Source organism: Montipora capricornis, chromosome 4, assembly GCF_036669925.1.
Source record: "Montipora capricornis isolate CH-2021 chromosome 4, ASM3666992v2, whole genome shotgun sequence".
Classification (NCBI taxonomy): Eukaryota; Metazoa; Cnidaria; class Anthozoa; order Scleractinia; family Acroporidae; genus Montipora; species Montipora capricornis.
Genome location: NC_090886.1, coordinates 41,750,403 through 41,776,477, shown reverse-complemented (window position 1 = coordinate 41,776,477; position 26,075 = coordinate 41,750,403). Strand labels below are relative to the sequence as shown.

The window sequence follows — 26,075 nt, the reverse complement described above, 5'->3', positions numbered from 1 at the left end:
GCCATCAACCTGTATTTACAGACAGCGCGAACGCTTTTCAGAGGCTTGTAAATCCGTCATTGTTTATGGCGGTCTCAATCTTAGGTCTGCGAATTCTGGATTACGTCGCTAGCAAGAGAAAATGAAGGATGTAATTTTCTCTTAGTCGCTGCCTTGATTAATAATATGAAAAACCTCCGCAGCTGCTGTGAACTATCCAAATTTTTAAACACTGGGAAATCGTCATCTGTTTTCCGGATACCTTCTGAAAGTCTTTTGTTTTTTCTGATTGGGTTCCTTTTGAGAATGCTTGATTGGTAATCGCCTTTGACTTCTACAAATCGCTCGTCAACAAAGGGTTAACGAACAATAAGATTACATCTTATCTCCCACGCTCAAATTGACTATAACATATACGGACGAATATTCACAACAAATCAGTTGGTCTTTTAGCTGAGCCGTTTGCAAAGTTCACAAGAGTGACCCAAACTTGTTTTGCTTCAGTACAATGTTCAATTCAAGTGAGGCGAATTTAACATCTTACCTCGCGTTTAGCAGTCATTTTTATTATCTACCACAGGTTATTTTGATCTCTGTGGTTGCAATATCAGCAGTTATTTCTAACCTGGTTTTCCTGATTGCAGTCTTCCGAAATCCTGTTCGGTATCGGGTACGAGATTCACCAGTGTCGCTATTGGTGGTAAATTTAGGAGTGTGCGATTTGTTAACCGCAGTTGTGCCTGGCTGCGGAGGAATCTATTACAATCTCAGTTTGTTAAGAGGAAGAGCAAGAGAAGACCTTAATGGAGCTATAATTATGATAAATACCTTCGGGGTTATCTCATGTATCGTTTCCACCTGTACAATATCTGCTATGTCTCTGGAACGTTTTCACGCAATATCTTCGCCTCTCCGTCACAGAGCTCGCTATAACAATTTGAGAATCAAAGCATTTTTAGCCTTGAGTTGGATTTACTCCGTATCGTTCGCTTGTCTTTCGATGGCACTTTCCTATCGTGTGTTTGTTCTCCTTTATTGCCATGTTCATGTAACACTACCTTTAATTATTCTACCTGTGGTTAACTGGAAGACATTCACTGCACTCCGTTTTCATAACCAGAATAAAGTTGGAAATTTGACTGTTGCTCGAAGGTCTACGAGGACTTGTATTGACAGAAACAGCGAGCGGAAATTGTTGTCAGCCATTCTGTTGGTTGTTGTCTTATTCTACGTAACCGTCATGCCTTTTTATATCGCTCTAAACATATCTGCTCTTAGACCGTCCCTCGCAGAGACGAGGAGCTTCGAAATTTTTCTTAGTTTGTCAAGTAAAATCATTTTAGTAAACTGTGTTTTTAATCCATTCATTTATTCTTGGAGAATTCCTAAATACAGGCGAGCATTTAAGGAAGTCTTTGGTCGATGTGGCTGCTGTAGGAGGATGAACACTGTGCAGACGGTTCGGGGTATGAAGATGGAACAAAGAACTCTACAATTAACAGGAACACATGTCGTGTTGCCAACGGTGATAGAGCGGTTTTCAATTGAGTGTCGACAGTAGTTAGCGAATTGCTTTGGTTTTGCATTACTTCACTCAGTGATTGGCTCAAAGTTCTCGCGTTATTTTTTCAACCAATCAGAAGTGAAACCAAAACCAATCATGGCTCACGCATGCACATTTTCCCGCGCTTTGTGTCGGCTACGTGTCATTACTTCGAGTTTTGATTGGTTTACTGGATGGTCTCCATCCCTTGTGATCGGCCAAATTAATTACTTTGGTTTTGGTTTTACGACACTCAATTGAAACTCGCTCTACCTTGAAAGCTTTGTATATTAATACTTAAAGACCTTTGTTCGTATGCGACTTCGAGACCTAACTCCATGTAACAATACCAAACGGCGTCCTGAGGAATAAACGGTCTTAAAACTGGCAATTACACGAATGGCTAATGGTAATTTTACTTATTTGTTTGGAATCTCTGGGAATCCTACATTTTGGTGACGATGACGGTCATTTGTGTCTTTGCTTGAAATTTGTAAAACTTGTGAAGGCTGTCAGCTTGTTTAGCAGCCTTAGTTTAAAACCTGAGCCTATGAGTCGAACAGATCTTCCGTCTGCACTCTGGCAACATCTAGTCGCTGACCTGTTGGACCCACTACCTTCTGGGGATTACATATCTGTTGTAGTCGTCAAATACAGCAGATTCTTAGTCAACCACAAGTGAGAAGATCGTACGATCACTAATGTCCAAGACTAATGTTTGTCACTCATGGCCCTCCTCGTTATTTAAGGACCGATAATGGACCGCAGTTTGTCAGCAATCACATCAAATTTTCCCCGGGGAAAATGGAATCGAACATAGACGAACAACTCCTTAATGGCTACAGACAAAACACAAAATCGCAGTATCCCGAAACACCTAAGAATTGCTCCGTCAAGTACATGGTCGTGACTGAAGGTCAGAGATGGATAAATTCATGATGTTGTATCGCACGCAGCACATTCAACTACAGGAAATATTCCTGCTAAGTTACTATTCAGTTACTATTTAGAAGAAAGATCAGAACGAAACTACTACGGCTTCAGGAGTTTCACAGTCAAGAAGAATTCAGAGACCGTGACAGCGTACTTATGTCCAGGTTGAAAGCGTTAGCAAAAGTTTTTTTTGGCAAAGAGTTACCTTCAATAATTGCAAAGTTTTCGTCTGCAAGGACATAATGCCCGCTTACAAAAATCAAGATTGCAATCGTTTAGCAAAATTTCGCAGCTAGCAATTAAAGAAATATTGCAAAAGTCGCAAGGATTTTGTTTGCGACGACCAAATGCGCGTTACCAATAATCGCAAGTAAGCTTAGAATAACAAATTTCACAAAGAGAAGGAAAAAAAGGGAAATCCTTGCGGCTTTTGCGATATCAGTTTTCATCTTCCCAAGGACCCCTTTGATTTTTGTTTCCTTCTTTTTTGTAGAGTTTTGTTATTCTTGCGATATTTGCGATTATTGGTAACGCGCATTTTGTCCTTGCAAACAAAATCTTGCCACTTTTGCGGTAAAAATTTGCCAGCTGGCCACATCTCTCTCCGGCTGACAGCGAGAGGAAGGATAAAGGCAGAATGTATGCAGAGTACAAGAAAAAATACTTGCAGAAATGACAGCCAATTAAGGTGATAAAGTACTACTCAACCAAGAAAGAGATGACAAGCTTACAACACCATTTAAACAAATTTCCTTTATATTTGTCGTTGAGGCCGGTGCAGTACAATGCCGACGGAATGTAACCCATGTTACTTGTGAACTAAGGCAACATCCATCAACCGGTCGAAGTCCATTCAACGCTCTCTGCCGAGAGCGTGCGCGCTTGTCAAAGGCGCATAATTCCGGCATTTGATTGGTCGGTGATAGTGACGTACACATTGGATGTACACATTGTTTATGGTCGTCCCAATCACAGGGCTATGCGGCTTCTTGAGTTAGTCGCTAGCAAGAGAAAATGAAAGAGGGACCTCTTTAAATTTCTCGTCGAAATGCTACTTTCTTGGTTGATATTATGAAAAATCTCAACAGCTGCTGTGAAGTATTCTTATTTCTAAACACTTTGGGAAATCGTCATCTGTTTTCCGGATAATGTCCTTCTGAAAGGCTTTCCTTGGCTCTTCCTAAGTTTTTTTTAAAAAGTGGCTTCCTTAGTACAAACATTTGTATTAAAATACAATAAAAAACGTTCTCTGGCTAAAAATTTTGAAAAAGAATATAAGCTTTCGGCTGTCGATCTACAGCCTTCCACGGATAAAACGTTGAATGTAAATTAGTGAAATATATACAAAAAAGGCGAGATAAAAATGATAAAAAGAACAGAGTAAAGGTATGAAAAATGGTGGCTATTGTTTAAAAAGAATTTTATACTGATTAGGAATCGGCTTAAAGTTATTGTGAGCATGCTTGGTAGAAGAGGTGTGCCAGGCCTCTAGAGTTTTCCTAACACGAATGCTGACAATAACTTATTCTATTTTAATATGCCTAATCCTGGCTGCGCTTCAATTTTTAATCACAAACATTTGTAGCCTAATGATTCCTTTGAACTTCTACAAATTGTGTAAGAGACATCATACGACCGGTAAAATTGCGTTTTCTTGGTCACTGATAGGTCAGTTGTAGAGCATCCGGAAAAGAATTCGACTGGACGTAGGTTCGACCTCCTCCTCCCTCCTAAATGAGGGACTTCAGTTATCGTCTTATGCAGGTTAGACTTTCCGAAAAAGCTAAGTGTCTTTAGTTTTAAGAGTTCTCGATTGATAACCCTATGGCTTGTACAAATCACTCGTCAACAAAGGGTTAACAAAACACAAGATTACTTCTAATCTCCCAAGTATAACATACGGAAGAAGAATATTCGCCACAAATCAGTTGCTCTTTGATCCGCTTGCTGAGTTCATAAGAGTGACCCAAACTTGTATTTTTTCACTACAATGCTCAATTCAAGTGAGGCGAATTTAACAACTTACCACAAGTTTAGCAAGCATTTTTATTATCTACCACAGATTATTTTGATATTTGTGGTTGCAATATCAGCGGTGATTTCCAACGCGGTTTTCCTGATTGCAGTCTTCCGAAATCCTGTTGTGTATCGGGTACGGGATTCACCAGTGTCGCTATTGGTGGTAAATTTAGGAGTGTGCGATTTGTTAGCCGCAGTTGTGCCTGGCTGCGGAGGCATTTATTACAACATCAGTTTGTTAAACAGAAGAACAAGAGAAGACCTTTATGGAGCTAGAATTGTGATAAGTACCTTCGGGATTGTCACATGTATAGTGTCCATCTGCACAATATCTGCAATGTCTGTGGAACGTTTTCACGCAATATCTTCGCCGCTCCGTCATAAGCCTGCTTTAACAATTTGAGAGTCAAAGTGTTTTTGGTCTTCACTTGGATTTATTCCATATTGTTCGCTTGTCTCTCGCTGGCACTTTCCTATCGTGGGTTCGATCCCTTTTATTGTCATGTTCATGTAACACTACCTTTAATCATTCTTCCTGTGGTTTACTGGAAAACATACACTGCTCTCCGTTTTCATAATCGAAATACAGTAGGAAATTTATCTGTTACTCGAACTAACCAGAGTACCTGTATTCGCAGAAACAGCGAGCGGAAATTGTTGTCAGGCATTCTGTTGGTTCTTGTCTTATTTTACCTAACCTCCATGCCTTATTATATCAGTGTAAACATGTCTGCTATTAGACTTTCTCTCTCAGGGACGCGAAATTTTCGCGTTTGTTTTGCGTTGTCAAGGACGATCGTTTTAGTAAACTGTGTTTTCAATCCGTTCATTTATGCTTGGAGAATTCCTAAATACAGGCGAGCGTTTAAAGCAGTTTTTGGTCGATGTGACTGCTGTAGAAGGCTAAACACGGTACGGACTGTCCCGGATCAAAGATCTCGACAGTTGATCGGAACAGAAGTAGTATTGCCAACAGTGATATCTTGAAAGCTTTGTACATTAAGACTTTGAGGACACCTAACTCTATTCCAGGCTTCCGTCTTACAAGTTGACTCAAACAAGTTAAACATTGTAGAGGAGATATCTTATTATATTCGAACGATTAACTCTATACCTATACCTTTTCTCACGGTACCAATCACAGTAGAGGTGTTCTGATTTTAATAAATGACAAATTACAATTTGAAATGAAAAACACTCAGTCTGATTCTTTGGGGCGGCTTTAGAGCCACCTTAACATTTTCCAGTTGTGAAGGCAGCTATGAATCCGCCGCCCTAAAAGCTTTGGGAAGAGTTTTTTTTAATCTTAGCCTAATTATCACTTTGCAGCAATAAAAATAGGGCTTCACAGAGCAATAAGATTCCTTCATGTCTTGTTTTCTCTCGGTAATTAACGTTATATTATTTGAATCTGGTATTGACGTTGCCATGACTATTGATTACCTTGCGGTTTCTTCAATCGGTCCAAAAATTTCGTCTTTTTTCAGCCAATCAGGGCTGGCTACACTATCCGCTGCAAATTCTGTCAGATTGACTCGTTTGATTGTTTTAAATTATTGGTATCTGTGAAAGTTAGTAAATCTTCTATGTCTTTCTTTTCCTAGCTGTGTAATTCTACATGCCAAATGACGCCAAGTCTCGCCAAAAATACGCGGGTTCCAGCAAATGCAAATCTCCCGCCAAAAAAACGTGTTCCAGCAGTGCGACATTTCGCTTACTGACTTACATGAAGAGTTGAACGAACGGAAGAACGATCGTACGATGACTTCATAACCAAAACCAAAATTTCTCAAATCGATGGGTTACCAACCTATTTTAGCATTTTGAACCAAAAGGTCTGAACTCTGCATTAACGTCTAGACTTCCGAGATCACATTTTATTGAATTAACAACCGCTGTATTTCGGACTAGCTGTATTTTTTGGACTAGCTGTGACAAGGAGAATCTAGGTCGTGTATTGAAGTTGCAAAAACGAGCGGCCAGGGTAATTTCTGATGCTGACAATCAGGCGTCTAGTGTCAAGCTGTTCAATAGACTTCAGTGGCTTCCTTTTTATGAGGAATCGAAATAGCTAAATGCTGTGTTGCGTAAAAACGTATCAAGGGTGAAGTACCCTTATATACTGAAGGCTCTTTAATACTCAATAGTCAGCAACACAATCGTGCTACAAGATATATTAACACTAATTTTATTTGTCCAAGATTTCATCGTGTGACTGAAGGCGGTAGATCATTCGCAGTTACTACTTGTCAACTGTGGAACAGCTTAAGTCTATAACTCAGGGATTCTGTATCATTAGAGTCTTTTAAGAACAATTTTAGAAACAATCTTTTTTTATCTACAACGGAAACTTCACCATTTTATAGTTTAACATTTGATTCATTATTGGCTCTCAAGCCATGTTTTATTTTTATTTACAATTCGTCTTCTTATCAGATGGATATTCTTAGTTTTATTGATAGTCATGTTAGAATTTAACGTACATTGTATTTTTAGCTTTCACATTTCTATGTACACTTTCTATTATAAGAATTTTTAGGTAGAGGGCCACAAGTTCATTAGTTACCTCAACTATTCCGTGCCAGCTTCTTTAAATAACGTGTAAATAAAATAAAATAAATAAACAATACCCCTAGCAGACCTTACTGCCTCTCAGTTCAATAGCGATACTTTTCGTGACGTCATCCATTGTTATTAGTATGCCAACCAGAACCTAATTAGCTGTTGAAACAATGACTTCTTTTGTTCCGTGGCTTGCATTTAAATATATCAACAGAATGTGACGTCAAAACAAAAAATATCGCTATCTCTTATCAGGAATAGTAGGCGTAATATACAGAACCTGAACTTGCCCTCCTCCAAAGGGTCCCAAAGAAATGAGCTCACGTAAACATGCCTGTTTGTCGATATTTCAACGTTTTTCTTATTTGTTTTCTTTGAATTTCATTCGCACAAATCCTGTAGCTTTTGTCATGAACAGACCAGTAGCTGGGACCAATTTATCGTTTCACCAGTCAAGGCACAAAGTGAAAGAAAAACGAATAGTTCGGCGAGAACCACGGTGATTGTACGGAAGCGTTATAGACTAGATGATAAATGATGAATAATTTTGTGAATTATTTGCAATTTAAATACAATATCAACATAACCTCTGGTAACCGATATTTCGACATATTAAAATTCAGTCCTAAACAAAAGGCATCATCTCGAGGCTCTGGGTAATAAACTCATATAAATCGTTATTTTTATTCCCCCAGAGCCTCGAGATGATGCCTTTTGTTTAGGACTGAATTTTAATATATCGAAATTAGTCAAGAGAAAATGAGGGGACAGAGAGGGAGGCTCAGGGCGTGGGCCGGGATATGTTATGTCCACGAAAGTTATTTTTAGACGAGCGGAAGTCTTTGTTCTAGTCTTCCGAGACGTCCGCATGCAGTCTTGCCCCGCTCTCAGGTTCTTAGTGAAAAGAGAAAATGACGGCGCACGTGGAAGGCCGATGAATATTTATTTTCTTTCAAACATCGGACCGAGGTTGGCCTGCATGCGGACGTCTCGGAAGACTTCTGCTCGTCTAAAAATAACTTTCGTGGACATGACATATCCCAAGGGCTGGACCGGGAGCCTCCCTCTCTGTCCCCTCATTTTCTCTTGAGTTAGTCTGTTGTATAAATATTTTTAGCATAACTTGCTTAGTGCTTGCATTTGTTTTGACTTGCAAAAAGTGAATGTAACTGCACTTCTCTCACGATCTTTTATTTTCATTTTTTCGAAAAACCCCCTAGTCGAAAAGGCCCAAAATTATTTCATTAAGTTCGGAACGGTGTTGCCTCCTGTTGCCATGCCATAAATGGTTATTTATTCAGTGTACATAATAAGACTTTAACTATACCTATTTTTTTCCTTTTTTAATATTTGTCTGGTCAATAATTAAGGGAAACTTTTCTGACGTCTTTGTTTACATTTTGTTGCATTAGCATGTGAGTTTGTTCACAGAAGGCATCCTGTTATTTACAAATTGACTTCCGGCAAAAGGTAAAAGAACTTGCTAAAGTTAGTTAAATCTCCCAATTTTCAGCCCTTTAGCTTTGATAACGAGCCAGTCATTAGCCATCAAAATATGATAAATTATTTGGTGGCAAAGGCGTTAATCTTCCCATTCATTCTTTGCAAAATTTCGAATTTTTTTCGAAGCATCATTGCTCAGAGATTATATCTGGTATATCGGGTTCAGATTTTCAGAGATAGCTCATTGATTATGCGATGCACTTTTCAATAGGCCATTTCCGAGTTCATGTCTACCTCCTCTTCAAAGCGAGTCTAAGTTCGAAGGTTTTGTGATGGTAATTAGTTCTACTTTACATAAGAATGAAAACTAATTCTCACAACAAAACTTCGCACTTAGCCTCGCTTTGAAGAGGAGCCAGGCAAGAACTTGGAAATGGCCTGTTTTGAGTACTTTAGACTATTCTGGGCTGATTGATCAGCAAACGTTAGCCCTGTGCTAATGGGGCAAAAATGTAAACAATAATTTCCCTATAATGAAGCTAGAAAGCGAGCAAATGAGGGCCCAGTCATGTATTTTTCTCAGGGTGCATTACTCAGACGCCCTTCAGCTTGCAGGGCTGGCGCCCATTCGGGACCACCAGGAGAGCTTATATATTAACAGAACAGCTATTTCAATCTATTATAAGTAATCCTTTATTCTTTAAAGACTTTTAGCCTCCAACCAGCCCCCTCAAGTAATAGTCCGTACGAGTTAAGAAAGCAGAGGGGGTTGGCTCAGCCGAGTGTTAATTAAGACCCTAAGATTTGGAAAATCTTTAATATTAAGAGCTCGAAAGAATAATTTCATTGACTAAAAGAACTTTTAAGCAGATAAAAATTACTTTTTAATTGTAGTCGCATATTTGATTTTATTGTAAAGAGGTAAAATTCAGTTTTTACTGTAATGTTTCTTCCTCAGCCCATTAAAACGTAATCCCCTTTATAAAACATACATATTATTCTCCTTTGGGGTTTAAATAGAAACAGGGTTTAACTCAATTCAGACTACTCTTCGCCCAACCCTTTAATTCTTTCGTTGGAAACAGGTATTTTGCAGATATACTTTAGGAAATAGCCCTCAGCACTAGAAATTTCATTTTTGGGCAGGTTTGACATAAGTGAATAGTGCTTAGAATCAATTGGGAAGAAAATGGTGCATTGGGCGAGTGCAAAAAGAAAGAGCCACTCTAATCGAGGAGGGGAGTAATAATTTAGTTCTGTGAGCATACAAAGATAAAGTTAAAAGTCCTTTTCTACGAGGGTAACACGTGACAGTGAACTAGAGTTGTTGATAAAGTTGTGGTCCTCGGTCCTCGTTTCTCTGAAAAAAAATCGGAAAGACCTTTCCCCTCGTCTAAAAAGTTGGTCTGGATTTCTAAAACCGTTTTCAAGACAGGAAAAAGTGAATTAATTGCCATATTTTTATGCCTTGGACTCAAACCATTTTAAGCTTTGTTGTCATTTAGATCGATGGGGGAGCCTGTATGTTACGTAGTTAAATGCGCATGCGTAAAATGAACATTACCGGAGTGAGGCTAAAACAGCACACTAGTAAAGACCTTTTGTGTTTGTAAACTAGACGAAAGACCATTTTAAATGGAATGGCTTGACTGCACACATATTAAACATATTAAACAGAATGAATAATCCCACAATTGAGCGACAATCAACATGTGACACTATAAATAGGTCAACTGAACAAGACTAAGGACGGGTTGGGTGAAAGCTCGCTTAAGGGGCCACATACGAGGAACTCACGTTCCTGCCAATGCCCCTGGGAAGGTCTGAGACAAAGGCCCTAGCATTTCTAGATGGATATTCTCTGAAAAGGGAAGTGGCTCACCAGAAACAGGCTTGATGAGTCACAATAGGCAGACGACTCTATACTGCCTCGTCGGTGTGGAGGATGCCAGTGACTGTGTCATAGTTGGAAAGGTTCCACGGCCAGCTTAGTCAGTTCAATTAGCGAGGTAGCGCTCTCAGTGCTATAACTCAATTCAGACTACTCTTCGCCCAACCCTTTAATTCTTTCGTTGGAAAAAGGCGCTTTGCGGATATACTTTAGGAAATAGCCCTCACCACTAGAAATTTCATTTTTGGCAGGTTTGACATAAGTGAATAGTGCTTAGAATCAACTGGGAAGAAAAATGGTGCATTGGGCGAGTGCGAAAAGAAAACATAACTGAAGTGTGGCTTAAGCAACGCACTAGTAAAGACCTTTTGTGTTTGTCAACTACGTAAGACGCATTTCAAATTAAATGGCTCGACTGCACATAAATACAGCTTGATATTAAAGAGAATAAATAATCCCATAATTGAGCAACAATCAACATGTGACACTATAAATAGGTCAACTGAACAAGAAAATGGACGGGTTGGGCGAAAGCTCGTTTAAGCGGCCCTTTCAAACATGAATACAATAATTTTACAAATCGCGAAACATTAAGACTTTTAAAACCAACCGAGTCTGAAGCGTGTCAATTAACTATTTACAATTTTAAGCCTCATTTGCCTCGTTCCTTGTCAATATAAATTTGGGAGGTGTTTCTATTCACATCTTAATTTCAACTTCAAGAGTGGACAGATTTATACAGTAGGACAGTGTGAAGGCCTTTTTGTTAATGTCCAAATAGACCATTTCACAGGCTCTGAGTTTGAATGTGAATGGATAACTTTGCTCAGATAAGACTGCTGACAAGGTCTGTGAGAGAGCAAATCCCAAGCTTTGTGGACCGTCATTTTTATGGCGCACATTGAAAAACAACTACTAGCCCTCAGCCCACATAAACCTCTCATCTGGAAGAGATTCATCGATGACATCTTCTCAGTGTGGACCTTACCCAAAGCAGAAATCAACAATTTTATTGTTTTCGCCAACTCATTCCACACCACAATTAAATTCACGCATGAAGGTCATCGGAAAAGATCGTTTTCCTTGATACCGAAGTTTTTAAAGGCCCAAGGTTCATTACTGACAAAATTCTGGATGTTCAAACACATTTTAAGCCGACAGAAACGTTCCAATACACACACTTCTCCTCATGTCAGCCTCTCAGCTTTAAGAATGGCTTTGTAAAAGGAGAAGCTTTGCGCTTACTAAGAACGAACTCGGTTAAAGAATCCTTTGAGTAAAGAAAGAAACAATTCTTAACTCGGTACCCCAAACGCTTCGCCGAGGATATCTTAACCGAAATAAAATTCTCAATGCGCAACACGGCTTTACAAAACAAACCTAAAACATCCAAGAAAATTATCCCTTTCGTCACCACTTTCAACCCTGCTACACCGAATCTTAAAAAGATCTTAATTAAACACTGGCACCTTATAGCGGGCAACCATAATCTCGCGCGAATATTCAAAAATCCCCCAATGGTTGCTTATCGAAAGGACAAATCTCTGAAAGACTATCTTGTCAGAGCAAGAATTCCTTCACTTTAATTTAACAATCAAGGAGTTATATACGGTAGGGGTCGAGTGACAGCATTACAACAACTAAATAGGTCAACTGAACAAGAAAAAGGGCGCGGTTGGGCGAAGGCTCGTTTAAGCGGCCCTTTCAAACATGAATACAATAATTTTACAAATCGCGAAACATTAAGACTTAACCAACCGAGTCTGAAGCGTGTCAATTAATTATTTACAATTTTAAGCCTCATTTGCCTCGTTCCTTGTCAATATAAATTTGAAATAATTAAATTTGGGAGGTGTTTCTATTCACATCTTAATTTCAACTTCAAGAGTGGACAGATTTATACAGTAGGACAGTGTGAAGGCCTTTTTGTTAATGTCCAACTAGACCATTTCACAGGCTCTGAGTTTGAATGTGAATGGATAACTTTGCTCAGATAAGACTGCTGACAAGGTCTGTGAGAGAGCAAATCCCAGGCTTTGTGGACCGAAAACCAAGCTCTTCTGCGACCACCTGAAAGTAGGACATAAACTTTAGTCACGGCAGAGCACCTTGGACACTTGAACAAGGGAGAGGCCCGAGCTGAAACTGACTCAAAATCTTTTAGAGCACTGATGCTGCTCGATTATCAAAAAAAAGAACCTAAAAGCCATTTCCTCTCTTCCAAAAAGCTGAACTGCACTTTTAAAACATTAACAAGAGAAGAAAAAGCAAAAAAATAATGAAATACGAACAACGACCGACAAGTTAGTGGCAGTGTTCGATTAACGAACGTTCCTCGATCAGCTTCTTAGGCTTATTCCAGGCTTTGCACCCCTAAACCAAAAACTGTCAAGGCATGAAACTTGGCAACCATATAATTTCTTAGTTCAAAACGTTATGGGCAGATCGTTCTTTTTAGAAAGAGCCGTTTGCGTACAACAAGTTTTGACGGCGGGACTGTTAAAAAACGTGTTGTGTTTACACTTGGTTGTCATTATAAATGCCGAAAACAACGGACAGTAAAACAGTACGTTCGCAAGGTGTGCATACAATGACACTCGCCTCATGTTGTCATAAAGGGCGTCTAATACGATTGTAAATAAGCAATATAATGCTGAGAGATATTGTAACTGACCCTGAGCTGCATCTTGCCACACTTCAAGCTCTTCTTTTACGATCAGAACATAAAGCATTGTTCTTTTTCTGCTTATGTCATCCTTGAATGAAAACAAATGACCATAGACTTGGTTGAATAATAAACAGGAAGTTTCAGTGTGTTAAATGCATAATAATCTTCAGTTTTGAATATGCTATTCATGCGTGACATGTAAATTCGTAACAAAATTATGGTAACATAGCATCTTCAGTGAAAGCAAAGTGTGCAAAGAATGGTCTTTAATTGAGTAAAAAAGGTTAACAACACAGACCAACAGACCCAAAATAAGGCTAGCACTATGTAGCGCCTATCACCTCGTTTAGTGCGGGAATGCGTTACAAATTAATCATCCTTAATTTTGCTTTGCAGTAGAAAAACTGAATTAACGAGCAAGGATTTACAAGTGTAATACTACTAATAATAGAATTAACAACTAATAATTACAGTGAAAATAGTAGAATCATCAATTAAGAATACTAACTAAAATATCTAAACGTACAAAAGTTCTCCGCTCTCTTCGTCCTACAAGCTATCGTGTTCTTAAAAAGATAGTAATTTTGCGAGTTACACCTTAGATAATACTTAGGCTCATTCAAGAGTGGGCTAGGTAACAGATGATGAAAAGGGTGGCCAGGAGACTTATAGGAGTCTTATATTTGTTACGCAAGTAGTCTCTTCTATTGTCTATGCTATCTAATTCACCTAAGTGTGAGGCATGCGCTTCAGGGTAGATTATGTAGAGTGCCCTTTTTTGAACTCGCGCTATGGCTTGAGAACAGGAAGAGAGTAAAGGGGAAACGGCATTGGCCATTCCTCTTTACACAACCGCAGAATTGTTGATTATAGCTGCTTGTAAACTTTGCGCACTGTTCAAATTTAATAGTGACTTAATACACTAAGTGCGCCCAAAACCAAAAGCAGTTAGAAGGTAGAACACACCTGAAACATCCCAAGAGGTCGCGCAATACTTCCACGCACCCCAGCCTGCAATTAAGTCAATAAAGCTTGATTACCATTTTCTCACTGATAATTGCCTAAAAAAGGTTTAAGTATACCAATCAATTTGTCTAGGATTGAAGGAGACAATACCTGGCGAGAAAACGCACAGTCTGAAGAAACAACTCCAGGAGAGATACAAGATTAGCAGACCCCGGGCCATGACCCGTTGTGATGACCACAATTTCACTAGTGGCTTAAGGTCAAGCAGTTTCTTTCCACGTACTCTTACCATCCATTTTACCTAATCAAAGGTCAACACTCAGTAAAAGTGTTTTCGACATCATAATTTAAGTCGTCGCAGGACACCCACTCATACTCAATCCTTGTCAGGTGTCTGTTCCATCAAGACATGCTACCCAGCATAAATTCACCGCTTGAGTATTGGCTATATATCAAAGGAATGACCCCGTTCGAACCGTGTTCGGTTTGAGCTCCCAGAGGTATCACATCAACTAAAAGTTGCCTAAAAGTTGAAAACGTTTGATCGATGTATCATCTTTAATAATTACCTCTCTGGGACCATCTTTGCTTTTCGATGAAACGGAAGGATGCCCTCGGAACAAGTGGAAGGCGATGGATTAGAATGCGAATGCCCTGGGTTCGAATCGTGCTGTGACGACCAGAGATAGTCTTAGGAAAAACCTTAAATAACAATGACCACAACCAGGTTTTCTGAGCCCGCGAGACTGAGCACCCCCAGCAAACCATTGTTTTAACGAAAACCGCAGGTCAGCAACCTGGTTCTGGTCATTGCTGTCTAAGGTCTTCTTAGTCTTAGGCGGTGCCGAATCCAACTGGTTTCCTTTTCCACTTGTGTTTCTTGTCACACACGGTCCCACAAGCCTCATGACTTTCAATTCTACCAGGTAAAAAATCTTTTTTTTTTAGTTTACTCTTTACTTCAAGACTTAGCCTACCTGGTTGAAACCATTTTTTATTGCATTGTAGTTCATGTGCGAATATCGGTCCCTCCAGAGAGACGTTACTATGGAGACGTAAATGCTGCGTTGATTGACGCACTAAAAAGCACTAAGAAAGTCACTGATTTTTTCGAATTCAAGTACGGAGATCATACTTTGAGGCAGCAGGTGTTATCACTGGGTTACTACTCTTTATGTACTGTGCTTTATGTGAGGATTGTGTGAGTCAGGCACAGCTTGCCGACTATTCTTTTATCCACTCTTTTTCCCACTTTACTCTAAATTCCGATTTGTTTCGCGTGATTTGTGAGGTCTTTTGCGTTTGGCCATCGTAGTTCTTTCGGCTGCCGTCTTTATGACATTTACTAAGTACTGAACTGAAAAGAGCCTCAAGTAGTGTGGCTTTGCAAGAGTACGTTAGTGAGTCGCTTGTGAACTGAAGCAACAGCCATCAACCGGTATTCATAGTTGGGGTGCAGGGGATGGCGGGGTGTTGAGAGCACTCGCCTCCCACCAATGTGGCCCGGGTTCGATTCCTGGACTCGGCGTTATATGTGGGTTGAGTTTGTTGGTTCTCTACTCTGCACCGAGAGGTTTTCTCCGGGTACTCCGGTTTCCCCCTCTCCTCAGAAACCAACATTTGACTTGATTTGCTTTCATTGTTAATTTCAGTTTACAGTGTCCCCAAGTAGTGCTCCAGCGCTAGAACGACTAGACACTTAAATAAAGTTCCTCGTTTTTCTGAGTCTCTGTCGACAGCGGGCGCACTTGTCAAAGGCGTGTCAATCCAGAGATTGCACCGGCATGTGATTGGTCAATGATAGTGACGAACACGTTGGATGTACACCGCGATTGTTTATTGCGGTCCCAATCACAGGTCTGCGTGATTTCTGGATTTAGTCGAAAGCAAGAGAAAATGAAAGATGTCTCTCTTTAGTTTTCTCTTGGTTGCTGCCTTGGTTATTAATCTGAAAAACAATCACAGCTGCTGTGAAGTATCCTAATCCTGGGAAATCGTCATCTGTTTTCCGGATACCTTCTGAAAGGCTTTAATTTGTTGTCTCTTCCTTTCTAATTGGTTTCTTATCACAAATTTTCGTAGCCTAAAGGCTTCCTTTGAACTTATACAAATTGTGTAAAAGACATCATACGTCCTGTAAATTTCTTGGTCATGGGTCAGGTGTGAAGAATTCGAAAGAGAAATCGGCTGTGCGTTAGTTCCGATCTAAATGAGAGACTTCAATGATTATCGGCAATAATACTTGTCATTTCAATTTAGACTTTCTGAAAGAGCTGTCGATAGTTTTAAGAGTTCTTGATTGATAGTCCTTTGGCTTGCTCAAACTGCTCTTCAACAAAGGTAATAAACACAAAATTACTTCTTATCTCCCAAGTATAACATACGGAAGAATATTCGCCACAAATCAGTTGCTCTTTGATCCGCTTGCAGAATTCACAAGAGTGACTCAAATTTGTGTTTGCTTCAGTACAATGTTCAATTCAAGTGAGGCGAATTTAACATCTTACCGCGCGTTTAGCAGTCATTTTTATTATCTACCACAGGTTATTTTGATCTCTGTGGTTGCAATATCAGCAGTTATTTCTAACCTGGTTTTCCTGATTGCAGTCTTCCGAAATCTTCCGATTCACCAGTGTCGCTATTGGTGGTAAATTTAGCAGTGTGCGATTTGTTAGCCGCAGTTGTGCCTGGCTGCGGAGGAATCTATTACAATCTCAGTTTGTTAAGAGGAAGAGCAAGAGAAGACCTTAATGGAGCTAGAATTATGATAAGTACCTTCGGGGTTATCACATGTATCGTGTCCACCTGTACAATATCTGCTATGTCTCTGGAACGTTTTCACGCAATATCTTCGCCTCTCCGTCACAGAGCTCGCTATAACAATTTGAGAATCAAAGCATTTTTAGCCTTGAGTTGGATTTACTCCATATCGTTCGCTTGTCTTTCGATGGCACTTTCCTATCGTGTGTTTTTTCTCCTTTATTGCCATGTTCATGTAACACTACCTTTAATTATTCTACCTGTGGTTTACTGGAAAACATACACTGCTCTCCGTTTTCATAACCAGAATAAGGATGGAAATTTGACTCTTGCTCGAAGAGACCCAAGGACTTGTATTCGCAGAAACAGTGAGAGGAAATTGTTGTCAGCCATTCTGTTGGTTCTCGTCTTATTCTACGTAACCCTCATGCCTTTTTATATCGCTCTAAACATGTCTTCTGTCAGACCGTCCCTAGCAGAGACGAGGAGCTATCAAATTTTTTTTGGTTTGTCAAGTACAATCGTTTTAGTAAACTGTGTTTTTAATCCGCTCATTTATGCTTGGAGAATTCCTAAATACAGGCGAGCATTTAAGGAAGTTTTTGGTCCAGGTGGCTGCTGTAGAAGGCTTAACACTGTGGAGACTGTCCGGGATATGATGATGAAAGAAACACCTTGACAATTAACAGGAAAAGAAGTCGAGTTGCCTATGGTTATATCTTGAAAGCTTTGTACAATAACAAGACTTTCGTTCATACTCGAAGACCTAACTTTGTGCAACGACACCAAAAGGCTTCCAGAGAAATAAAACGTCGTAAAACTGGGAATTACACGAATAGTTATGTCTCCAAATGGTCTTGATAGTAGCAGACAAGTAAAGAATTTTAGGAAAACGACGAAACCTTTGAGTTTATAGATCATGTTTCGATAGAAACTTCTGCCAACAACAATCAACAATCTTAAACTATCTTTTTAATTCCCACATTTTCACGCTATACTTCATTCCGTTGTTACTATCAGTTTTTTTCCTACTTATTTTAAAATCAGCATCCATCGCCTTGTATTCTGAATAACTGAGGATGGCAGAAGTTTCTGTCGAAACATATTCTATAAACTGAAAGGATTCCTTGTTTTTCTTAAAATAGTCATGCTAATTTTATTTCCTGTATAACCTATTTGATATTTTCAGGATAGATTTTGATCGATTGGGATTTATTTATTTATTTATTTATTGAATATACAGTTAATTATAAATGGGCTTTGTCACGAAATTCAGCCAAGTCAGTAGTATCCGTGTTCTAACCTTCCCTCTCCACCCTCCTTATAAGTTGTGTAAAAGACATGCGCATGTGTAGAAAAAAAGGAGTTAGATTACGAGTGTGGTTAAATCCAATTATTTCCTTCGGAATCTGTGGGGATCCTATATTTTGAGGACGAGGACGGTCATTTGTGTGTATTTGCTTGAAGATGTCGAGTGTAGTTTTGAGTTGTGAATGGATTGAGGCCATTTGATTGTTCAGATGGACGGTTGGAATTTTGCCACGCTGGGAAAGATGGGTACTGGCTTTTGAACTGTTCGCCGCTGGAAAAGGGGTAAAGAATAGAGTGATTAATCATCACGTTTCAAACAGAATGCGTTTTGTTCCCGGGACATTTACTTCTAGTTCATATCGTGCGTCAGCATGCGTGAACGCTTAGAAAGTGCTTGGATCATAGATTGCTAAGAACGCACAACGAAGCTCATTATCTTGACTTGGTGACAGACTAAACAATGAACGCAGAGCGCTATTGTCTCTTGTTTTGTTTCCTGAAGTTGCACATGCGCATATTTAGCAATGGACATTTTATGAAACAGTTAACTTTTCTCATTTTGCTTTACAGAATGGGCAATTGTTAGATTTGTTTGTTTGGACAAATAAGTTATAACAAACAACTCTTGGTCAGATTATCTAATGGGTGATAAAGTGCTTTTTGATCCGTCGGCATCCCTTTAGCCTGCCAATAAACTCTACAAATACTCCAGTTTCTTTCCTTCGGCCACAATATTGGATTCTTTGTGAAGATGGAGAAACGTAGTCGTCCACCGGAGTCCTAATACAAGAGCTTAGGAACTGCCGTGATTTCACGTACCCGAATATTCTGCGATAGAAAACCTAACGTTCTCGGCATCTATCAAGCTGAGCGGATAGTTGCAAAGAAAATTTGGAACGGAACGCCTATGCTCATAGTACAGTGGCAAGGTTACTGACGTAGCGAGAATACACTTGTTTTAGTATTAAGAGAAAAGGAAGCACGATCCATGCCAGCTTCTACCAAGCTCTTCTTTCCTCAGATTCTCTTCTGTTTGTCTCCATTCCCACAGCCCGGGAGCGGGGGGGACTCCCATGTAAAAAGGGAAGGGATGGTCGTCGGAGATTTTAAATTAAACCCCTAAAGGAGACCAATCCGGGCGTGGCCAAGGGATTTTTTTTTACCCCTAAAAGAGGCCACATTAAAACACGGAAATATAAAAAGTACAGTGCCTTTTAATGATGGCAAAGATATTATCATCTAATAATTTCACCTACGTGGAGAAATATAAAAGTGTAAAAATACACTTTTATATTTCTTCGCGCGCAACCCTAAAGGAGACCTTCACGGCCATACTAGTATGATTGCGTTTTGCCCAGAACACCCTAAGTGAAACCAAGATCCAAAATTTATACCCCTAAGCGAAACGACGAGCATCCCTCCCCTTTTTATATGGAAGTCCCCCGCGGGGGGAGGTAAGGGTCATTTCGCATACAAGAAACACCAAAAAGCACAGTTTTTGAAGTAAAAGGATAGTACTTTCAACCGCTCTCTTAGTTTTTTGATAGAATTGTAGATTTAACCTTCAACTACAAAAAAGCCAGTCTATCATTGCAAAAAAATTCATCTCTAGCTATTGCAAATTGTCGAATTTAGACAGCCAGTTTCACCCTTTCTTCTCTTATTGCGAGACCTCTATTCGGGATTCACGCTTGATTGCTCGGTTTTCGTGCCTCATTACGCATGCCAAATGTCCTACCAATCTGCGCAAACGCTGGGCTGCTGCAAAGTCACTTGATACCTGCTGCTAAAACGCAAGAAATGAGCTCATATCAAACGAATTTCCTCCATTTTTGGCAAAATGCAAATTTCAGTCCGACGTTTTCCGTTTGCCGTAAACGTAATACCTAATGTTCTCTAATGTCGAACAGACGAAGTGTCGCCAGTTTACAGGTTCAAGACATTTCAAGTTATTTTCTTCACTCTGTGATGAAGGCCAGGGTAAGGATAATTACCAAAAAGCGAACTGAGGATACGTTGAATAAGCATTTCAAACCGAAAGCAAACGTTCCGCACGAAAGGATTTGATTTCGTGACATGACCCAGCTGGCCAAGGAAAGGAAAGGAAAGGAACTTTATTTAAGTATCTAGTAGATTTAGCGCTGGAGCACTAATTGGGGACACTGTAAAGTGAAATTAACAATTAACACAACAAGTCAAATGTTGGTTTTTGAGGAGAGGGGAAACCGGAGTACCCGGAGAATCAGTTAAGTCTGTTCAAATGCAGGTGCTACACGGCCAACATTTGCAAAAAAAAAACGTAATCCTTTCTTGTATAAATAAATAGATCTGCTCTCAACCGTGTGGCTTCATAGCTCAGTTGGTAGAGCATTGTACCGGTATCACAGAGGTCATAGGTTCAAACCCTTTGGCACCACCTGCATTTTTCAGGTGACTGTAAGAGACAATTGTTCAAATTGATAAGGATCACTTCACTCTTCGAAGTGAATAGTGTTTTCGCAAAGACCAGTGGACAAGAAAACTCAAGAGCTGGAAAACCAGGAGTGGTTCGATATTTTTTTTGTGGAAAGGTGGATCATCATAGACTCTTCCGTTTAAGATGGCGCGTGGTCGAAATATAGGGGCTTGGTTACTAGTTTCTCTCAGAAACTAGTAACAGAGCCCCTATATTTCCTGCTTACGAGCTAATCATCATAAGGCCAGCTTTCTAGAGGAAAACGGTGCAGAAAGAAAGAGTGTGTAAAACTTAAACCGAAGAGCCAAGATGGGAGAAGAAAATGGGACGTGGATCGCATTGTAAGGCAAGTAGAAGTTAAGGATGATGAGAAAAGTGATAGTGTGTATGTTTTTGGTATTTCGCGTGATCGAGATGGCTTAGATAATCTTTCAGAAGGTCCTCCGTCACGACCCACAGGACAAAGAAGGTGTTCGCAATATCTTTGATGATGTCACAGTCCATGCTGACACTGAGGAGGAACATGATAAAAGATTTGAGAATGAAGTGACAGTTTTGAACAGCATGGGATTGACGCTTAGTCGCGACAAATGTCAATTTACGGAGATGACACACCTGGAATTCATTGATAATGTGTTGTCAGCGCGTGGAAATAGTCCGGCTGATGTTAAATTAAAAGCTGTCGTTGATGCCCGTGAACTCACGAACGCTGCCGAAGTGATGAGTTTCCAGAGTATGGTCAATTTTACCGCACGTTTTATTCCTGACATGGCGACAGTATCAGCACCTCTAGGCCAGTTTGCAAAACACGGAGAGCCATTTGTGTGGGGTCAGGAACAGCAACAATCATTTGATGAGTTAAAGAAACGATTGGCTAGTGCCAAGACACTTGGAAATTTGGAAAAGAATGTACTGATGCAAGCCCAGTTGGTTTGGGAGCTGTGTTAGTCCAACAGCTCCGAGGAGCTGCGAGGTATCAGCTACGCAACCCGGAGCTTGACTAATACAGAAAACCTTTACTCTCAGACTGAAAAGGAAGCTTTAGCCATAGTGTGGTCATGTGAAAGATGTCATGCCTATTTCGTTGGTGCTTAGTTTGAGCTACTAACTGACCACGAATCTCTAGAATGTTCCTTTTCTCCTTAATCAAAGACCTTTGGCACGATCTAGGAGTGGCTTCTTAGGATGCAACCGTAAAAGCTTACAGTCAAATACATTCCAGGACCTAGGAACATCGCAGATTCCCCGTCACGCCTGTTACAGCCAAAGTCACCTTCAGGACAGAAAGACAAGACAGACGAGTATGTGATGTGGGTTATCCACCTATTGCCATGACAACCCGTGAAGTCGAGAGAGTAAAATATGCGAAAATGCCTCTTAAATGGGAGATGGCACGCCATTGTATTCAAAGAGTACATACCCGTGCGAGGTGAATTGAATGCAATTGGAGAACTTGTGCTTCGTGGAACCAAAAGGGTCGCATACTGGATGTAGCACATGACGGTCACCCTGGCATTGTGGGAACGAAGCAACTTCTAAGGAGCAAGGTGTGGTGGCCGGAAATTGAAATTGAAGGAGCCAGACAAAGTTTGCAAGACTTTTAAAACTACGAGTATACAGATGAGCCTATGAGTCGTACAGATCTTACGTCGCCACTTTGGCAACATCTGGTCGCTGACCTGTTGGGCCCGCTACCTTCTGGGGATTAAATATTTGTTGTAGTCGACTATTACAGCAGATTTTTTGTGATGGAGTTTACCAAATCAACCACAGCTGCGACGATCGTGCCACTCGATCACCAATGTCCAATATGTTTGTTACTCGTGGTCTTCCGTGTTACCAAACAAAACAGACTCAGAGAGCCTATCCTGTTATACTCTGAAAGCTATTGCAACGGTGCATAAACACTCTGAAGAAAAATCTGTAGCATTTTTTTTCAGCGAAGTTATGATGTCATAAAGCCTCATTTTCATAAATTTTCTTACATATTTCCTCCTTTTTTTGTGCAAACAGCAATCCCATGCTACAAATTATGAACAATGATAACATGGTTCCGTTCCGATGCAAAAATCACTGCTCTATTTCTTTTCTTTAGAGTTTTTAGATGTTTTTTTCATTGAAACACACGGTTGGGGACTGGCACTAGATGCGCATGCGCTATGTGACCGAAGCGATGTCAGGTATTCAGTTAAAACGTTTTAAGGAGGCTTCTCCTCGAGTTTTAGGGCCGCGCGCAAGCTGGGCACTAGTATGGCGCGTAAAGCCTGAATTTGGTTTCAGTGTTGTACAAAACACTACACTCGTGATAAAATATTGGAACTACAGCTCACTTTGATTTCGGCTCGACGGGCGAAAGATTGTTGTCGAAGTCCATTACTCGTCGCTTTTAAGATTCCAGATCATCATCGCCTGTCTTGTTCATCCAATTGACGTTCCCGTCTTGAGCTCCATGAGAGCATCTTTTGTTGAAAGATGCACTAAAACGCCATTCGCGTTGCAATGACTTTCGACGCCATTGCTGGTTAACGAGAATAACAAACTCACGAGGCAGAATGTATATTTATATTTAATTAAGTTAGCACAACAGAAAGACGCTAACCTCATTTTGACACGAAAATGCTTTACTATTGCCATAAAAACTATACCGTTAAGCTCGCATATTATAAAACATGATGAATTCATGTTCCTTTTCCAGCGAACAATGTTTTGAAACAAACAACATATTTGCTATTAGAGGCAAAAACCCCTTCCTATTTCATTACGTGCGTGAAGAGAAAAAACTCAATCGTGTCAAATATGCGCAATATTACAACAAACTAAAATTTCAGGATCAAACCGTTTCCATGAAGAACCTTTTCCTTGAATAATGAAGCACAAAATAGACGACAAGCTTTCTTTCAAAAAATTCTTGGCTGTCACATTTCCAATTATTATTTTTTACCTGAAGACTGTGCAGAGTTGATCACAGATCCACTTAAGGTGTTCGATTCGTTCTCTGTCTTTGTTGAACCCATAAGTTACCAGAGAATTTTCCATTTGGTTTCAGTGTTCTACATTACAGCACACTTGGTAAAATATTAGAAATACAGCTCACTTTGATTTCGGCTCGACGGGCGACAGATTGTTGTCGAAGTCCATTACTCGTCGCTTTTAAGATTGCACCGCCTGTCTTGCTCAGTATCCAAATGACTTGCCATTATTGAGCTTCATAAGGGTATATTTTGTTCAAAGATCCACTAAAACGCCATTCGCGTTGCATGACTTTCGACGCCATTGCCGGTTAAGTGAATCGTTTGACTGTTACCACCAGATAAATCTACGCATTTCCCACTACCCTCTCGATCCTAAGAAAATACGCCCAGAAGGCTCTATGCAAAAAGACACCACTTAGCAGGGGAGTGACAGGCAAGACTTTTACCGACACGGAAAATAAAAATATAAAAAAAAAAACGAACAAATCCCACCCACTTTCCGACTGGGATTGCCATACTGGCAACCCAGTAAAAATGGCAAATTTCCAGGATATTGGCAAAACCGTCGGAACGTCCTTGACTTTTTACTACTTCAAAATGTCTGCCAATTTTATTTCCATGATGTGGCAAAGAACAAAAAATATTCACCTTAGGAAAGTATAAATATTAAAGATTTTAGGCCAAAAATAGGAATATGTCTGCCTATCATAAGATGTGATGTTGCCATGGTAACGGCCATAATCCAAAAATTGACACCCAATAAATAAGCCTTCTTATATCGGTACCCATATTAGTAAGTCTCTACGGGGAAAACTTTGAGAGAAATTAATTTGGTTTCCTTGTGTAACTCGTACCCTGTAGTGAGGGTATTCGCAAATACTCTAGCGAGCTACCTTAATCTTCAGACGTCCCTCGTTATAAGCATTTCGGATGTCCTTCAAATTGCTCTTGAATTCGGAATACAGTCCTTAGCGCAAACGTTTCCTTTGAACTTCTACAAATTGTGTAAAAGACATCATACGCCCTGAAAAATTTCGTTTCTTGGTCATAGGTCAGGTGTGGAGCATCCGAAAAAGAAATTAGCTTGCCTTAGGTTCTATTTCTGATTGAAATGCGACACTTCAGTTCACTTCAGCTCTTGCATATTTGAGGTTGCACTTTCTAAAATAGCTGTCTTTAGTTTCAAGAGTTCTTGATTGGTAATCCTTTGGCCAGTAAAAATCGCTCGTCAAAAAAGGAGTAATTATAAAAACGATTACGTCAGCAGCTGCTGTGAACTATTCTAATGGTTGAGCACTTTCGGGAAATCGTCATCTGTTTTCCGGATAACGTCTGAAGGGCTTTTGTTAGTTCTTCTTCAGTTTTTTTTTTCTAATTGGTTCAGTCCTTAGCACAGACGTTTGTCAACTTATACAAATTCTGTAAGAGACATCATACGCCCTAAAAAATGCGTTTTCTTGGTCATAGATCAGTTGTAGAGAATCTGGAAAAGAAATTGGCTGGCCGTAGGTTCTACTACCGATTAAAATGCAAGACTTCAGCTATCAGCAATGACACTCACTATTTCAGATTAGACTTTCTAAAGTAGCTGTCGTTAGTTTTAAGAGTTTTTGATTAATAATCCTTTGCCTTGTACAAATCGCTCGTCAACAAAGGGTTAATTCAGTAATTTAACACAAGATTACGTCTGATCTCCCCCGTTCAAATCGACTACAACATACGGCCACAGAAGAAAATTCGCCACAAATCAGTTCCTTTTTGAGCCGCTTGCAGAGTTTACAAGAGTGACCCAAACTTGTTTTGCTTTGGTACAATGTTGAATTCAAATGAGGCGAATTCAACATCTTACCCCAAATTTGGAGAGCATTTAAGTTATTATCTAGCTCACGTTATTTTGATCTCTGTGGTTGCAATATCAGCGGTGACTTCTAACCTGGTTTTCCTGATTTCAGTCTTCCGAAATCCTGTTCGGTGTCGGGTACAAGATTCACCAGTGTCGCTATTGGTGGTAAATTTAGGAGTATGCGATTTGTTAACCGCAGTTGTCCCTGGCTGTGGAGGGATTTATTACTATATCAGTTTGTTAAACGGAAGAGCAAGAGAAGACCTTTATGGAGCTAGAATTGTGATAAGTACCTTCGTGGTTGTCACATGTATCGTGTCCATCTGTACGATGTCTGCAATGTCTGTGGAACGTTTTCACGCAATATATTCCCCGCTCCGTCACAGAGCTCGCTTTAACAATATAAGAATCAAAGTGTTTTTAGCCTTCACCTGGATTTACTCCTTATTGTTCGCTTGTCTTTCGCTGGCAGTTTCCCGTCGTGTGTTTTTTCTCCTTTATTGCCATGTTCATGTAACACTACCTTTAATTATTCTTCCTGTGGTTAATTGGAAAACATACACCGCTCTCCGTTTTCATAATCGAAATACAGTAGGAAATTTGTCGGTTGCTCGAAGAGACCCAAGGACTTGTATTGACAGAAACAGAGAGCGGAAATTGCTGTCAGCCATTCTGTTGGTTCTTGTCTTATTTTACGTAACATTTATGCCTGTTTTTATCTCTCTAAACA

At 39.9% G+C, this 26,075-nt stretch overlaps 1 protein-coding gene across 3 annotated transcripts in view; it reads right to left on the bottom strand.

Moving 5' to 3' along the window:
• Nucleotides 1-26,075, bottom strand: part of LOC138046989 (diphosphoinositol polyphosphate phosphohydrolase 1-like) — a 61,825-nt gene that overhangs the window by 16,215 nt on the left and 19,535 nt on the right. The window contains exons 3-5 of one of the 3 annotated variants that reach the window (XM_068893638.1): nucleotides 14,005-14,049; nucleotides 13,045-13,126; nucleotides 12,132-12,440 (exon numbers count right to left, since the gene is read on the bottom strand). The exons of 1 other annotated variant lie outside the window; for it this stretch is intronic. In XM_068893638.1, coding sequence (XP_068749739.1) covers nucleotides 12,268-12,440; nucleotides 13,045-13,126; nucleotides 14,005-14,049 — 300 coding nt within the window. In that variant the 3' untranslated portion in view covers nucleotides 12,132-12,267. Of the gene's footprint in view, nucleotides 1-12,128; nucleotides 12,441-13,044; nucleotides 13,127-14,004; nucleotides 14,050-26,075 lie in introns of those variants that run through there. One more of the 3 variants, XM_068893642.1, reaches the window with a different exon arrangement.